The sequence below is a fragment of the Camelina sativa genome, chromosome 8 (assembly GCF_030686135.1).
Source record: "Camelina sativa cultivar CO46 ecotype springtype chromosome 8, ASM3068613v1".
NCBI lineage: Eukaryota > Viridiplantae > Streptophyta > Magnoliopsida > Brassicales > Brassicaceae > Camelina > Camelina sativa.
The window spans coordinates 17,417,328-17,434,239 of record NC_141887.1 but is presented as its reverse complement, the minus strand read 5'-3'; the positions used below and the strand labels follow the sequence as shown (position 1 = coordinate 17,434,239).

General features: G+C 38.2%; 3 protein-coding genes across 10 annotated transcripts; 2 read left to right on the top strand and 1 right to left on the bottom strand.

Annotated features, from left to right (window-relative positions):
- On the bottom strand, nucleotides 1-3,909 carry LOC147940089 (uncharacterized). Of its 3 annotated transcripts, none has more exons than XM_087460542.1 (7): nucleotides 3,847-3,909; nucleotides 3,687-3,714; nucleotides 2,392-2,505; nucleotides 1,525-2,264; nucleotides 1,355-1,432; nucleotides 544-1,269; nucleotides 1-452 (listed from the first exon to the last, which is right to left on the bottom strand). In XM_087460542.1, exons 3-7 carry the CDS (start codon nucleotides 2,495-2,497, stop codon nucleotides 369-371), a joined length of 1,734 nt encoding a protein of 577 aa, XP_087316668.1. In that variant the 5' UTR covers nucleotides 2,498-2,505; nucleotides 3,687-3,714; nucleotides 3,847-3,909; the 3' UTR covers nucleotides 1-368. The 3 variants fall into 3 exon arrangements, with proteins under 3 accessions (XP_087316668.1, XP_087316669.1, XP_087316667.1); XM_087460543.1 differs by having other exon boundaries at nucleotides 3,829-3,901; XM_087460541.1 differs by lacking the exons at nucleotides 3,687-3,714; nucleotides 3,847-3,909 and having other exon boundaries at nucleotides 2,392-3,365.
- Nucleotides 3,910-4,669: 760 nt separating this feature from the next.
- On the top strand, nucleotides 4,670-8,463 carry LOC104707165 (mitogen-activated protein kinase kinase kinase 1). Of its 2 annotated transcripts, XM_087460540.1 has the most exons (9): nucleotides 4,670-6,048; nucleotides 6,211-6,295; nucleotides 6,428-6,490; nucleotides 6,577-6,734; nucleotides 6,832-6,904; nucleotides 6,998-7,057; nucleotides 7,376-7,489; nucleotides 7,767-8,010; nucleotides 8,100-8,463. In XM_087460540.1, exons 1-8 carry the CDS (start codon nucleotides 4,985-4,987, stop codon nucleotides 7,980-7,982), a joined length of 1,833 nt encoding a protein of 610 aa, XP_087316666.1. In that variant the 5' UTR covers nucleotides 4,670-4,984; the 3' UTR covers nucleotides 7,983-8,010; nucleotides 8,100-8,463. The 2 variants fall into 2 exon arrangements, 1 of the variants encoding a protein (XP_087316666.1); XR_015563228.1 differs by lacking the exon at nucleotides 6,211-6,295 and having other exon boundaries at nucleotides 4,735-6,048.
- An 823-nt stretch (nucleotides 8,464-9,286) lies between these two features.
- Nucleotides 9,287-14,322, top strand: LOC104707166 (mitogen-activated protein kinase kinase kinase 9-like). Of its 5 annotated transcripts, XR_754568.3 has the most exons (10): nucleotides 9,287-10,706; nucleotides 10,887-10,971; nucleotides 11,102-11,164; nucleotides 11,263-11,420; nucleotides 11,508-11,580; nucleotides 11,683-11,742; nucleotides 12,015-12,128; nucleotides 12,466-12,676; nucleotides 12,791-12,863; nucleotides 13,362-14,322. XR_754568.3 is itself a non-coding variant. In XM_010423453.2 (9 exons), exons 1-8 carry the CDS (start codon nucleotides 9,394-9,396, stop codon nucleotides 12,673-12,675), a joined length of 2,076 nt encoding a protein of 691 aa, XP_010421755.1. In that variant the 5' UTR covers nucleotides 9,287-9,393; the 3' UTR covers nucleotide 12,676; nucleotides 12,791-13,199. The 5 variants fall into 5 exon arrangements, 2 of the variants coding, with proteins under 2 accessions (XP_010421755.1, XP_010421756.1); XR_015563227.1 differs by lacking the exon at nucleotides 13,362-14,322 and having other exon boundaries at nucleotides 11,683-11,812; nucleotides 12,791-13,199; XM_010423453.2 differs by lacking the exon at nucleotides 13,362-14,322 and having other exon boundaries at nucleotides 12,791-13,199.
- The last annotated feature ends 2,590 nt before the right edge of the window (nucleotides 14,323-16,912 follow it).

The following is a 16,912-nucleotide window of genomic DNA, read 5'->3' as shown; positions in this document are numbered from 1 at the left end:
TAAGGCTAAAAGATGAATTCCATAAATAGGTAAGAAAATAAATTCTTTAAATTTTCTATTTTAAACCCCCATTGGCAATTTCCTCTTTCCCTCACCATGATTGATCATCAAACATTTGAAAACCTAAAAGAAGATGCCAAAGACAAAACCCTCTTATCTTCAGACCAAAGATGTACAAAATAAGTCAGTTTTTCTTTTTCCTTTTGTTGCACCTCTGAAGAAGCAGAAACAACATTCTTACTGCAACTAAAGCCTTCCCACCTTCTTGCCAGCGCCGAAGTAACCAAAATAAAAAGACCCCAAGAAAATAGAGAAAAGAAAAGACAGAGAAAAGCTATCTTCCATTTGGACACCAGAACAAAATCGGATCAAGAGTCTCTGGAGCTATATCCTCGGTTGCTTCTTATACTACAGGCCAGCTTCTGCACCAGTGATGGCTTCAACTTCTTGCACTGTTTTCAAAGATGCATATAAGTAAAACTGAGTTAAAGATGATGAGAGATTTAAAAAGCAACCACGGAAGAAAGTTGTTGTGTCATGTACCTGTTCAAAGAAGTCTCTGATCTCCTCATCTGTGATTTCGTCCGCCTCGCTATCGTTTTCATCCCACCCTAGGGATCTAAGGAACGCAGCCTCTTTTGGATCTGGACGTACTGCCATTTCAAATCTACAAATCCTTTCTGCAACATCAGTAACTTTCTCGACTCTATCCTTGATGTCATTTCTTTCTGCAGCCTGTGCACTTGGAGGGTCACTAGCTACAAGCTCCTTCGAGCTGTTTGCCTTTTCCTCAACTGAAGAATAGATGCACGAGCTAGTTTTTGATTGATCAGTTGAGATGTTTGTAGATGTATTTTGCTTCAAAGCACTGTAAAATGCATGCCTGCTCTGAGTTTGAGCCAAGGAAAGTTTCTTTTCAGCGATTTTTCCAGCTATCACGTTTACAGAAGCTCCCCCGAGCTCCCTTGGACCATTGGTACTCCTAGCAGAAGCAGAAGCAGTAAATTGTGTGGATGGAGCAGTGGTCAGCTGGCTAGCAGTAGCTCGGCTGTTGGGTGGTGAACCACCAGCACCTACCCCATTTTCCCTAGCAGGCTTGAGAATCACCAGTTTCTTAGTCGCCTCAGACTTGGTCTGACTACCAGGATTAGACTGAAGATTACCGAGCATCACAGAGGACTGCTGGTGGGCATTCCTTGAAGAAACAAGACCTGCTTCACCACTTCGAAACATTGGTTTGTTCTTGCATTTATCAGAAGAGTTATGAACCTGAGATATCAACCAACATATACTGAATGTAGCCCAAGGCAACTAAAGGTAAATAGGAACAACTAAGGAAAATAAAAAAACTTACCGAGCCCTTTGGTGCTGAAGGTACAACTGGTATCAACTGCCTAGATTGCCTAATAGCTCGGTCCTCGAGTGTTTGTGCCTTTACAGATGATCCCATATACAAAAAAACTATTAGAAAAAACAGAAAAGGTAGTGAGTGTACTATAAGCAACACAAAGATGCAAATCATACCTGGGGTGGTGTACCAGTTCTTACTGGAGCCTGCACCAATGCTTCAGCCATGTTACGACTAGTTGGTCCCGTTAAGTTAGCCGAACTACCAACATTATCATGAGAGGCAGTACCACCACTCTTCTCAATAACATTGGGAACCTCTGCCAGAGCCGATGTCCAACCTTCCCCAACAATCAAGGCTGGATTACCAACTGGCAAGCTCTGATTAGTAGGACTTAGACCAGGAGATGAGACTCTTACAACGTCTGGGCCTCCATTTCTCTCTTCAGCTCTAAGCAAAGGAAAATCCTTATCGAAGCCGGTTCTTTTGGAGCTCTTTGAAGGGCTAGTTCCAGGAAGTATACCATGTCCGTTGTAAAGATTAATGTTTCCACCATTTTTATATCCTACTGTTAATCCTTGAGCAAGGTGGTTGCCCTGTTTTCTTGTTGTCATTGAATGTGATCGTCTCAGAGGCTCCTGTCCCCTACCAATCAAGTAGTTTCCAAAAGGCATAGAAGTGTCATGGTCCCATGGATCCATGTAGCTCGACCTATCTTTCTCTCTGGTTCGATCTTTATCTCTGTTGGTCCTACTGAAGTTGAAACTACTATATGCATGTTTTGTAGACCCATTACTAGATCCCCTCCTTGTATTGGTGGAAGAAGACCGATCGAGAAAAGGAGACCGAACTAAATCAACATCACTCCTGCTCCTAGAATTCCTATTCTTGCCATTACGTAATAACGAAGAAGAATCTACACCAAAATGAAAAGGAAATAGAGTCACAATGCTATTCATATGAATCAAACAGTTGTATTAAAATCAATGTCGAGGCAATGAACAAGATACAATAATCACGAAATCCAACAAACTAAAGCATACCTGACTGAGAATTAGACGATTGAAGGTGATTTGAACTGCTAACACCAGAACCATGTCCTGAACTTCTCAACCATTCAGGTACTAAAGAGGGTTCGCGTTTGTCCATTAGGAAAGCTATACTTCATCAGATAAAAGAAAGATTATTCAATTCTCTAGCCTCTTCCACTCTCAAGACAAGCTCTAGCCTAATCAACTACCACACCACAGAAGGGCAGGGAAGAAAAATCCAATTTCAAAGCTGAAATCTTTCAAGAAGCACAAGAAAACTCAAATTCAATAACGAGAAAACCCTCTACACATCCATCTCTCCCACAGATGGCTTAGAGATACTCCAAACCAAACCTAGAAGATCATCATCATCATCATCCAAACCCACCAATAAGGTACTAGCCTGAATTCACAGTGATGGCACTAACCAGAAACCCTAACCACCTACGCAATAAAACCTATCACTAGCGATATCAATCAAACCTACGCCCTAGAATTGAACACAACAAGGGCAAAATTCGTTCAACGCATCACCAGAATTTTTTCCCCAGAACAAGAAAAATCGAAAAAACGGGTTCAACGAAAGAGGGAAACCCAAACCCAAACCCAAACAGAGTTTTACAGATTCAATCGCTTAGACGAAACAATGGCTTCTTCCCCAAGAAGGGAAGAAAAAAAAAAAGAACTCTTAAAACACACCCAAACGAAGAAGAAACGATGGAAAGAGAAGCGAGTGGTGGAAACAATTAGGGTTTGTGATAAGAGAAAAATCAAAGAGAAATTAGGGTTTTTGCGATGGTGCGAGAGAGAAGAGACTGGTAGAAGAAGAAGAAGAAGAGAGGAGGCGATTTTTTTTTTTTTTTTTTTTCTTTTTTTTTGCTTCTCTGTGTGTGTGTGTTTTTTTTTGTTTGGGGGAAAAACTTGTTCAAGGAACAAAACGCATGAACAAACAGCAGCCTCTTTCTTCTCTTCCGAGAGAGCTCTTTGTCTCAAGTTTTTATTTATATATATATATATATTTTTTTAATATTCTAATTTTTTTTTGTAATACTAGGTTTTCCCTATTTGTGTATAAGTTAAAATTTTATGACAAAGAAGTTCATAACTGTTTAATTTGTTTTGATTCAGAATTGGTAAAATTGCAAGAAATTTTGTTACAAAAGTTTTTTTTCTAAATGTTTTTATGAAGGAAGAAAAAACTAATTTACGTACGAAATAACATACTTACTTGCAGAAAAACAAGCTGTTGGTCGTATTTACGTACCGAATTTTTTTTAAAGACTATTAACAGGTGAGAAGAGATTTACCTGGTTACACGGACGTATAGAGATTTACCTGTATCAACATGTAAAAAAAATAATTGAATTTACGCGGGAAAATGATATAACGGTTGTCAAAAAAAATGATATAACGGTATTTATGTGTCAAATAAGAGTTAGTTATATTTACGAGCGAAAAATGATATACTTGTATTAACGTGCAGATCAAGATTTTAAGATATGTTTAACAGATGCAACTTTTAATACCTATGAGAAAATTATTTCGCGCGTTTTCGAATATATATAGCAATTTCACTAATGTAACTTTAACCAAATATAGTAAAGCTATTGTATTACTATAAATTTCTAACATTTTACACATGTGTCATAAGTCCTTTTTAAAAGTATACTATTTTTTGTAAATATGTATTATTATTACATGACAGCTCCAAGTATCAAAATTTTAAAGAACTTTTCATAAATAACTCATTAATATTGCTAGATTTTGTGATACTATTCTTAATACAGTTCATATATCTAAACATTAATTTTTTAAAAAACTGATAAATAAAATACTATAATAAGTTAATTAACATTAATAATTCATCAATATATTACCAGATTTCCTAATTATAATTTCATATGTGTCTGAATATTAAATATATTACCTAATTATATATTACAAAAATAATATTTTAATAAATTAAAGATAAAAAAATTACAATAATAAGTTAAAAAAATTAGCTTTTCATTAATAGATGACCAATTTGCAAAAGTATTGTCAAATGTCAATCTGTCTAATTATAATATATATTACCAAATAAGTTAAAAAAAAACATTAGCTTTTCATTAATAGATGACCAATTAGCAAAAGTATTGTCAATCTGTCTAATTATAATAGATATTACCAAATTACATATTATTCTATATTAAATTTCAGTTTTGTGTTTGAATTTCTGGTTTTATGCCCCACTCTAATACTGAAACCAAAAAAGACCCCAACATAATAAGCCCATTAAGAAAGCCCAGTTAGTGAACGCGTCAAAGTAAAAAAAAAAAAGAAAAAGTAGAGAGTCTCATGGAGGAATCAAAACGCAGACACAAGGCTCCGTCTCCGATTATTCCACGAAACACCGCGTTTTTTGTTTTGTTTTTTGTTTACATTTCTTCTCTTTCTCTCTCCTCGCCGTCAGGTTTTGCCCAATTTCTCGGTCTTCTTCACTCCCGCGGGAAAAAATTCCAGTTCCAAGCTCCATTGAAGCGGTTCTAGTCAAAGAAAGAGGTGCGATTTTAATTCTCTTTGTTCTGACTTGGAGCTTGTGAGTAGCGTATGGATTTAGCTGGTTATGGATAGAATTATAGCTCGTATGAAGAAATCATCGGGACGAAGAGCAGATAAGACTACTCCGGTACGGCGGTTAGAGCGGCGTGATGCGGCGAGGCATATCAATTATGATGCTGCGTCTTGTTCTAGTTCGTCAGCTGAAGATCTTTCAGTTTCGACTTCTTCGTTGATGACTCGTTCTCTTGAGTTCCCGGATCGTACTAGTTTCCGAATCGGAGGAGGTGAGGGAGAAATGGATCGGATTTATCAGTCTCTTGGTGTTTCTGGTCCTGATGATTTGGCGATTTCTTTTGATGCTTGGGAGGCTTGTAAGAAGCGTTCTTCTTCAGATGTTCTTAATAGGTTTAAGTCTTTTGAGCTTGATAGTCACAAGGTTCAGCCTCAGGATTGGAGTGAAGCTGGTCCTAGTGGTGGTGTTGTTGTTGCTTCCACCAATTCAACGAATCGGGACATTACTAAATTGACTCGTTCCGAGTCTAGGGATATTGGGGATTTTACTGAGTTTATTATGCCTTCCGAGTCTAGTGAGATTGGGAATTTAAGCACTCCAGTGGATAAGGAAGTTGTTGTTGACGGTGGTACGGTAGAGAACAGGCGTGGTATAGAACGAAAACCTACTATTTTGGTGAAGTCGAAAGGGTATCTTGTTCCCAATGATGTGGTGCCTGTTGGTGGTGGTATAAAAGGGGTAAGACCACCAGTACTTAAGCCTCCTCCATCCATGAAACGACCTCCTATTGATCTTCACGGCTCATCTTGGGATTTCCTTACGCAATTTGCTCCAGCTGAAACAGTTGCGCGACCGAGTACCTCTTCTTCTTCCGAAAATGGATGTGTTGAAGAGGAAGCTAGGGAAGAGGAATTGGAAACGGAAGAGAAGGGAGCTATGTTGGGAGATACGGCCGATGAGGCATGCTCATTCACTACAAACGAGTGTGACACCTCTAGTACAGTATCAAATACTTCGCCGATTTATGCCTCTGGAGGATCTATCATCACTTCTTGGCAAAAGGGTCAACTTCTCGGACGAGGATCATTTGGCTCTGTGTATGAAGGCATTTCAGGGTAAGTCGTACTGGTTGCTTGAGCTTAATCAGATAATTAGTTGCTGGTAGTTCAAAAGAATGTAGACTTAATGAGGGATACTAAGGTAGTCTGTTGACAACTGCGGTGCAAAGCAAGTTTTCCATTATGCCTTTGGCTGATGGATGTTTATGTTAAATGTAGAGATGGGGACTTCTTTGCTGTCAAGGAAGTTTCACTACTTGATCAGGGAAGTCAAGCAAAAGAGTGCATACAACAACTTGAGGGGGTATGCAAGTTTCATATACATGGTCTATGAGCCGCAGCATATTTCACTACCCTTTTAACATTGTGTCATTGATCTGTCAAAATTAGGTTGCCCAATCGTCCTTACCTTTGCCACATTTTTCATTTTCTACAGGAGATTGCGCTTCTCAGTCAGCTACAACATCAAAATATTGTACGATATCGTGGCACAGCCAAGGTATGGTCCTGTTCTGGCTTTCATATTCTTTAATTGCAGCTGTCTAAGCATTTTTCTTGCAGAATATAACATTTTGCTGTTTGCAGGACGGGTCGAATTTGTACATCTTTCTTGAGCTTGTAACCCAAGGGTCCCTTCTAAAACTTTACCAAAGATACCAGCTACGGTACTCTGTAGTCTCCTTGTACACCAGACAAATTCTTGACGGTTTGAAATATCTCCACGATAAAGGTTTTATTCACAGGTTAGACTCTCTTGTCATAGCTGTCCCTGTATTTTTCAAGCCTCTAATATCCTGCATATTCTAAGGTTGCTTACTTTTCTCATTTTATGTGACAAAGGGACATCAAATGTGCAAATATATTGGTGGACGCTAATGGCGCCGTCAAACTTGCAGATTTTGGTTTGGCAAAGGTTCTTTTCCATTAATAGATGTTTATAGTGTTTTGCTCTTAAGTACATCGCTTATTCGCCTGACTTGGTTAACTGTGTCATTTTGTTATTTAGGTGTCAAAGTTAAACGACATTAAGTCCTGCAAGGGAACTCCATTTTGGATGGCTCCAGAGGTAATTGTTTTGGGATCCTTCCTACTGTTTTGATTGTGTGAGTACAGTAAAAGACAAACATATCATACATGGATGGCAATGTTGGATGTTATACTGTTGCTTAAATATGTTGTTGCATACGTTGCGATTCAGGCTTCTTAACATCAAAACCCCCCAATTATATTTCTGTCAAAGTATTTGATTAAATTTCCTTTAATTCTGTTTATGGTGTTTATAACTTCATATGTAAACAGATAGATCTGGCTTCCTTCCATTTTGATTGTACTTTAGGCTATGCTTGCAAAATTGTTTCTAAATGGAACATAATCACTTGATCAGGTTATTAACCTCAAGCGTAATGATGGGTATGGAAGTCCAGCTGATATATGGAGCCTTGGATGCACTGTGTTGGAGATGTTGACCGGTCAGATCCCTTACTCCGATCTAGAACCCGTAAGTCTTCAAGATTCTCAAACTTTCTTTATATAACTTAGGGGAATTTCTTTACAAAAACCACTAACTATGTAGCTATTTCTGAAATACACGTGAACATTTGTGTTTAGAAAATATACGAACAAAAACACTTGTCTCAATTTAAAGATTAGTCTCAACACAGTGATTTTGTTTTACACCTTGCCACCTTCAGTTTACTGTTGACCGGTTATTTATTTTCTTATGGTCATTTCGCATTAATGTAAGAGTTATAATCAGAGTTCATGAAAACGCGCAGGTTCAAGCCCTGTTTAGGATCGGAAGGGGTACGCTTCCAGAAATACCTGATACTCTATCACAAGACGCTCGCCATTTCATAATTAAGTGTCTCAAAGTGAACCCGGATGAGCGACCAACAGCAGCTGAACTGCTGAACCATCCATTTGTGAGAAGGCTCTTACCATCCTTGGGCTCAGGAGGCTCAGGATCAGGGTCTCCGCTTGTCCGTAGATGAGTCTAATTTTAGTAGATTGCCTCAATAGGTGAAGCTTGTGGTTATAATTTAATGAGAATATAAAAAAAAAAATCAAAGGCTATATTCTAACATTGATATCTTAATGTATGAGAGCAGGGGTAACCAGAAGATTTATGAGAGATTAGACCCCATAGAAAAACTATCGGGGAGACTCGAGATATGATTCTTCGACACACTTGCGGTTTGGGTTGCACAGCAAGAGCTACAACACTTCCTGGAGACATCTTCAGGTAGTGTCTGTCTCATTCGTTGGTTATTTGTTGTGTGTTGGGCTTATTTTTAAAACTGAAGAGCCTTAGTTGAATTATTGGTTTGGGTGTATAGGTTTGTTTAGTTATAGTGTATCTATATGTATCCCATATCATGTAATGTAATGTATAATTATAGTAGTTGGTTCTCTTATATAGTGTTGTAATTCTGTACAAATCTCGAGTCCTGATGGGTTTTTTTTGTTCTTCTATTTGCCTTACTATTTTATGTCAAATATTGCAAGTCTTTGATCCTTAACGCTGAGGAGATATGCTATTCTAGTCATAATAGTATTAGAAAAAGGCATGAGTCAACATTTTCTTTTATGTTGAACAAAGCCACTTATATTGAAGTCTATGATTCCAACTTATTCTTTATAATATTGCCGCGTTGAAAAGTTATTGACTCCTTTGTTACATTTGCGTAAACCATGTCATAGTACGTAGTTTAGAGTTTACACTGTTTTAGTTGTATGTTATTTTTACGATTTTCTAGATGAAATTATTTGAATCGAATGTATAATTTTTTGTGTTTAAGAAAATAAAAAGAAAGATAAAAAGCCAGAAAAAAAAATTGGATTATTTTTTAATAAAGTCATAAATATTGATATGTCTCTACCCTATGGAGATTCTCTTCCATATTTTTAACACAAAAATACAAAATCAACTTAACTTTATATCTATTTTGAGTTTCATTCTAATTTTTTTTTTCTTCCATGTACGTTGAGCTAAGTTGCTTTAAGAAATATTACAATATATCTATGTAAGTTTGACCGTTAAAATTAAAACTATTAAAATAACAAAACAAATGAATATACATTATAACTTTTTAGATTTATAAATGTTTTTCATTTAATAGCTATTACATGCTAAAAAGTGTATTTTCCTCAAAATTATTTAATATACTATATGTATGATTTTACGTTTATACTGTAAGTGTATGAGATAGAATAAAGGAAAACATAAACATTAAAGAGATAACTTCATAAAAAGAGAAAATTATGAAATTACAGAAGAAATGAGAAAAATAAAATTAAAATGAAAAAGAAAAAAAAAATTAAAAAACCCATTAATTTAATATGAAGAAGAAGTTTCTATCGCAAGTCTCAAAATCAACTTTACCCAATCGTTCATCGTAGGAAATGAAGGAGTCGTCGGATAAGTCACCGGTGCGGCGACATGACACGGCGAAGCATAACAACTCTGAGGCAGTGTCTTCTTCTAGTTCCTTCACTGATACCGACTCGACTTGTTCCTTGGTGACGCCCTCAATGGAGTTCCCGGACCGCATCAGTTTCCGGGAAATGGATTTGGGAGAAGCAGGTCCTAGTGGTGTCGTTCTAGCTTCTAGTTCAACGAATCGGGACGTTGCTGAGTTGACTCGTTCCGAGTCTGGGGATTTTACTGAGTTGTTGATGCCTTCCGAGTCGAACGAGGTTGGGAGTTTAAGTACTCCGGCACGAAAGCTTGTTCCCAATGAAGAGATTCCCCTTTCACCATCTTCGCTGATGGATAGAATTGTAGCTCTTATGAAGAAATCGTCGGGACGAAGAGGAGATAAGACTAGTCCGGGCGGGAAGCTAAAGCGGAGTGTTGCGGCGAAGAATATCAAATATGATGCAGCTGAAGATCCTTCTTTGTTGACGACTCGTTCTTTGGATTTCCTGAATCGTACTAGTTTTCGAGTCGTAGGAAATGATGAAGGAGAAATGGATCGGATTTGTAATTATTTTGGTGTTTCTCGTTCTGAAGATTTTGCGATTTCTTCTGATGCTTGGGAAGCTCGTAAGAAGCGTTCCTCTTCAGATGTTACTAATGGGTTTAAGTCTCTTGACCTTGATAGTAACAAGGTTCAGGCTCAGGATTTGAGTGAACCAGGTCCTACTGGTGTTGTTCTTGATGCTTCTAACTCAATGAATCTGGACATTACTAAGTTAACCCCTTACGATTCTAGGGATATTGCGGTTGCTGGTTGTGGTGGACTCAAGGGGGTAAGACCACCAGTACTAAACCTTCCCCCTGCGGATAACAGAGTTGTTGATGGTGGTAAGGTAGCGAATAGGCGTGGTATTGGTGGGGGTATTAAGGGGGTAAGACCATCAGTACTTAAGCCTCCTCCGGTGATGAAGCTACCTCCACTTGATCTTGCGGGATCATCTTGGGATTTCCTTACTCATTTTGCTCCTGAAAGCTCAACAGTTAGGCGGCCAAGTTCTTCTTCTTCTTCTTCCGAAAATGGCTGTGATGAAGAGGAAGTCCGGGGAGATATTTCTATCGAGTTGGAGGATAGGACTGATGAGGCATGCTCATTCACTACAAACGAGTGTGACTCCTCAAGTACAGTATCCAATACCTCGCCTATTTTTGTCTCCGGAGGACCTATCAATACTTCTTGGCAGAAGGGTCAACTTATGCGACAAGGATCATTTGGCTCTGTGTATGAAGCCATCTCAGAGTATGTCTTACTGGTTGCTTGTGTTTGTTGAACTTAAACTCAGATTCTTAGTTGCAGGTCGTTTTCTTAAGAAACTAGACTTTAATTATGAGGGCCTAATAATACTACGGTAGTCAGTTGACAAATTTGGTGCTAAGCCAACATATGCGTTTGGCTAATGGATGTTTATGCTAATTGTAGAGATGGGGACTTCTTTGCTGTCAAGGAAGTTTCACTTCTTAATCAGGGAAGTCAGGCACAAGAATGCATACAACAAGTTGAAGAGGTAAGATATATCTGGTTTCTTATATGATCTGTTGCATAATATCAATTTTTTTCATTGAAAACAGTATCTCATTGACCAGAAGTAGGTTGCTAATCCTCCTTATCTTTGCCACGTTTTTCATTTTCTACAGGAGATTGCACTACTTAGTCAGCTTCAGCATCAGAATATTGTGCGATATCGTGGCTCAACCAAGGTATGGTCCTGTTTTGGCTTTCTTGTTCTCAGTTGCAGCTACCTAACCATTTTGTTGCCTAAGCATGCGTAATTAGTAAGTCATTTCACTGTTTGCAGGAAGGATCGAATTTGTACATCTTTCTTGAGCTTGTATCCCAAGGGTCCCTACTAAAACTCTACGAAAGATACCAGCTTCGGGACTCTGTAGTCTCCTTGTACACAAGACAGATTCTTGACGGTTTGAGATATCTCCACGATAAAGGTCTTGTTCACAGGTTAGACTCTCTTGTCATATGCGTCTCTGTCTTTTCCATGCCTCTAATATCCTGGGTTGCTTACTTTTCTCATCTTATGCGACAAAGGGACATCAAATGTGCAAATATATTGGTGGACGCTAATGGCGCCGTCAAACTTGCAGATTTTGGATTGGCAAAGGTTCTTTTCCACTAATAGATGTTTATAGTTTTTTCTCTTAGGTAATAACCTGGTACATCGCTTATCTGTCTGACTTGGTACCTGTGTCATGTTGTTATTTAGGTGTCAAAGTTGAACGATAGTAAGTCCTGCAAGGGAAATCCATTTTGGATGGCTCCGGAGGTCATTGTTTTGGGATCCCTGTTTTGGATTGTGTGAATACAATGATAGACAAACATATCATACATTAATAGTAATGTTGGATGCTATACTGTTTCTTTCAAAGTGTTATGTTTAATTTCTGTTTATGGTGTTTCAACTGTTAGTTTTGCGTAAAAATCATACATCATACCAAACATATATATATCATGAATAGTTGGGTTCCTTTCACTTTGATTATACTTGACGCAATACATGTATGGTTGATTCTAAATGGAACATAATAATTTGATCAGGTTATTAACCCTAAGGGTAATGATGTGTATGGAAGTCCAGCTGATATATGGAGCCTTGGGTGCACTGTGCTCGAAATGTGTACTGGCCAGATCCCTTACTCTGATCTACAACCGGTAAGTCATCAAGATTTGCGAACTTTCTTCTTATAAGATAGGAAAAATTCCCATAAAAATCACCAATTATTTAGGTAATATTTACACTAACTTTTTGGGTTTCTATAAAAAATACACATACAAAGCCTTTTAACTCAGTTTAATATGCAGTCTCATTACAGTGCTTTGTTTTTGCATCTTTAATTTTCTAGATGCTAAGATAATTGGTAACACTGTTAATTTATTAACAACAAAATATATAGGAAAACTTAAAAAATACTAAACGACTTTTGAACTGTCATTTTTATGTTATATTGGGATTTTATGAGTTAAAGTCAGAATACCTGCAAACGTGCAGGTTCAAGCCCATATTAGGATCGAAATGGGTACGCTTCCAGACATACCGGATACTCTATCGCTAGATGCCCAGGATTTCATAGTTACATGTCTGAAAGTGAACCCGGAAGAGCGGCCAACTGCAGCTGAACTGCTGAACCATCCATTTGTGAGAAGGCCCTTACTATCCTCGGGCTCAGGAGGCTCAGTATCTCCGCTTATCCGTAGATGAGGTTAACTTTAGTAGATTGCTAATATAGGTGACACTTTTGGTGTCACTTTAATGAGAATATAATGGAAGCAAAAGCTATGTGTTTTAACATTGATGTCCCATTGTATGAGAGCAGGTGTAACCAGAAGATTTATGAGGGGTTTGGGTTGTGCAGGAAGAGCTAAACTGGCCTGGAGACATATCTTCAGGTAGTTTCTGTCTCATTCGATGGTTATTTGTTCTATGTTGCGTTTTGGGATTATTTTTTAAATTGAAGAGCCTTAATTGAAATTAGATTGTTGGTTTGTTTAGTTTTGTTAAATTATAGTATATGCATGTAGCAATGTGATGTATATAAGAAAAGCCTTAGTTGAATTAGAGTTTTTGGTGTATAGGCTTGTTTGGTCTTGTTAAATTATATAGTTTAGCCGTGTAGGCATGTATCCCATATCATGTAATGTGATGTAATGTATTATAGTTCCTGCGTGTTGTAGCTGTGTGTACACATATCATGTCTCGATCGATTTTATCTTCAATTTTTCTCATATTTTTATCTCTTAATTATGCGTGCATACAGAACCTATCTTAAACTATTAGTTGTACGCTGAAGAAATCTAATATTTCAATTGGAAAAGTATGTGAACAAAAGTGAAAGTCTATGGAGAATTTTTCTTCCTCATTGACCTTGTGAAGTTTACAATATATAGGCTATGCCTTACAAGAAAGAAAATCGACTAAAGATATACAAAATATTCACATGAGATACGATACGTGATGTGCAAGAGATATGAAACTTGGAGAAGAATGTCCGGTTTGGATTTGATGGTTCCATCCGGTATGAGTTTGATGGTTCGATTTGATGGTTCGGTTTAATACCCCCTCAAGTTGGAGCGTATGGATTACAAACGCCTAAGTTGGATCGGAGATATTCGAACTCTCGCTGTCCAAGTCCCTTTGTAAAAATGTCGGCTAACTGCTCAGCTGAGGCCACCTTCCGTGTAGATATCAACTTGTCTTGACTGCATTGGGCACATTATGACAATCAATTTCAATGTGCTTCGTTCTTTCATGAAAAACTGGGTTTGCCGCAATGTACAATGCTGATTGATTGTCACACGCAAGGCTCATCGGAGAATCTTGTGTTACGCCTAAGTCCTTGAGTAAAGCTTTCAACCACTTCAGCTCGTCCACCGTCAATGACATACAACAATACTTTGCTTCAGCTGATGACCGAGAAACCACATCCTGTTTCTTGGCTTTCCATGAGATTGGTGAGGAACCAAGAGTGACGAACCAACCACTAAGTGATTTTCTTGTCAACTGACATCCTCCATGATCAGAGTCACACCATCCATGTAACTAGAGATCACAATCAGATTGAAGAAAAATACCTTGTCCTGGAGTCCCCTTAAGATATTGAACAACCCGTTGAGCTGCCGCCCAATGATCTCTACGTGGTTCTTGCATGAATTTTGATAAGATATGAACAACATACGTAAGATCAGGCCGTGTAGCTCCAAGATAGAGTAATCTCCCAACAAGTCTTCTATACTTTTATGGTTCTTCAAACCTCAAACTTGTAGACGATTCCAACCCATGTCCCTGTTCTATCCAAAAACCCCATTTCACTTATAATATCAAGAGCATATTTTCTTTGACAAAAGAAAATACCTTCTTTTCTTCTAGCAACTTCAATACCCAAAAAATATTTGAGAGAGCCCAAGTCCTTCATATGAAAGCAAGTTCCCAAGTACTCTTTAAATGACGTGATCACAGCTGAATTGTTCCCCCCAATTATTAAATCATCGACATATACCAACACATACAGCTCAATACCTCCTTTTGTGATAGAGAATAAGGAGTAATCGGAATATGATTGTCTGAATCCATATTCAAGCAACGCTCCTCTCAACTTGGCAAACCAACATCTCGGAGATTGCTTTAACCCATACAACGACTTTCTCAAATGACAAACAAGATTTGGATTTTCTGTTTTAAAACCAGGTGGAGGTTTCATGTAAACTTCCTCGTCCAAGTCTCCATGCAAAAATGTGTTATGCACATCCATTTGGTGCAATTCCCAGTCTTTTGCGGAAGCAACACCAAGAAAAGCACGAACAGTGGTCATCTTAACAACGGGGGCAAATGTTTCAAAATAATCTACACCTGCAACTTGCTTGTTTCTAAGAGCTACTAGCCGAGCTTTGAATCGCTCAATGGTCCCATCTGCTTTGAATTATATACGAAAGACCCACTGTGAACCAATTGATTTCTTACCCGCAGGGAGTTCTTCCAAGTCCCACATTTCATTTTCTTCTAGAGCTTCAACTTCCAACGTCATAGCGTTTCTCTATCTCTTATCCGCAACGGCTTCTCGAAACGTTTTAGGTTCGACCTCATTACTAATGGATGTGAGAAACGCCTTGTGAGCTTGAGAAAATCTGTCACAAGTGAGAAATTCAGATGAAGGGGTACGTACAAAGATATTCTTCATCTCCATTATCATGAATTGTGTGAAGAACATAATCTTTAAGCTTCTCAGGAAGTTTTGTTTGTCGTAATCCTGGTCCGAAACGTTTCTCTTCTGGTTCGTCTTCATTATTTGACTCTTTTGATCCATCTGCACTATTCGAAACTTCTCTTTCAGCACTACGTTGAATTGTTGCAACGACAGGTTCATCAACACTACTATCTGCACTCTCGTCGGTCATTCTTTGGTCAGAACCTCTTGCCACATTCTGATCAACAATCTCGTTGTTCCCTCTCTGATCATGCTCTGTTTCTGTAATTTCTTCTCTGTTTTCACTACTGTCTTCTTCAACAATCAACTCTGGTTCATCATCATCAAACGTTGTGAGATGTGTAACTCGTTCCGACGCCGCCATGTGTGGATCCACAGAGTTATTCAAAGGAAAAATATCTTCAACGAAGATCACATCCCTTGACACAAAGAACTCTTGTGTGTCTAAATCAAATAAATTCCAGCCTTTTTTACCAAAAGGGTATCCAACGAAAGCACACCTACGACTGGGAGAATTAAATTTATCACCATTGCGTTTTTGATTGTGAGCAAACGCTAAACATCTGAATATCCGTAGATGATCATAAGTCGGAGACTTCCCATATAGCATCTCATATGGTATTTTTCCTTTCAAAACAGTTGAAGGAGTTCGATTAATCAAATGTGCTGCTGTTAAAATCGACTCTCCCCAAAACTGAATATGTAAGCCTGATTGAAACATACGCCACGTTAAGAATGTGACGATGCTTCCTCTCAACTCGTCCATTCTGCTGTGGATTCCCGACACATGAGGTTTGATGAATAATTCCTTCTGCATGAAATTCAGACTTGAGACAGGTGAATTCAGTTCCGTTATCACTTCGGACAATCTTAATCTTCTTCTCAAATTGTCGTAAAACCATTGCCATAAAATTCTTCATAGTATTTCCAACTTGAGCCTTGTCGTGAAGTAGAAATACCCACAACCCTCTTGAAAAATCATCCACGACAGTCAAGAAATAATATGAATTGCAAAGACTTGGTTTTCGATAAGGCCCCCACAGATCAACATGAATCAGCTCAAAAATTTCTGAACTTTTATTTTCACTCAAGGAAAAAACTTTTCGACATTGTTTTGATTGTAGACAGACTTGACAAGTCGAAAAATCATTAACTCTATTAGGGATAGAAGGAAGCAAATCAAAAACAGTATTTGATGGATGTCCTAGCCTTCGATGCCATACATCTTCAGCTCCAATCAGGTTCCTCGTTATACGGCCCTGAATCACACATCCTTTGTTAGCTATTTGCATCACAAAATCCAAGTCTGCAATTAGCTGAGATACTGATATTAAGTTGCACCTCAAGTATGGTACAAACAACACATTCTTAAGAGTAAAATCAGCATCAAAAATCACACTTCCTTTCTCTCTTGAAAGGGTGTTATTACCATTTGGTAAACCAACTGAGCATGGCATCATATATTTCAGATCACTCAAATTATTTTTGTAACCAGTCATATGATAACTAGCACCCGTATCGAGTACCCATTCCAAATAATCAACCCTTGCCAGTTAAACGAGGTCACATGGTGCTCTGCTTTTGTCTCTCCAGCAAAAGCATCAGGTTGTGCCACTGCTCATTGGTAAGTCCTGTGTATCCACTCTTTTCAGCCTCTGTACTGCTTTCTCCTCCTGCAGTAACTTGAACTGCATGTGCTCTAGCAACACCATGGCCTCTGCCAGTTCCTCTGCCACC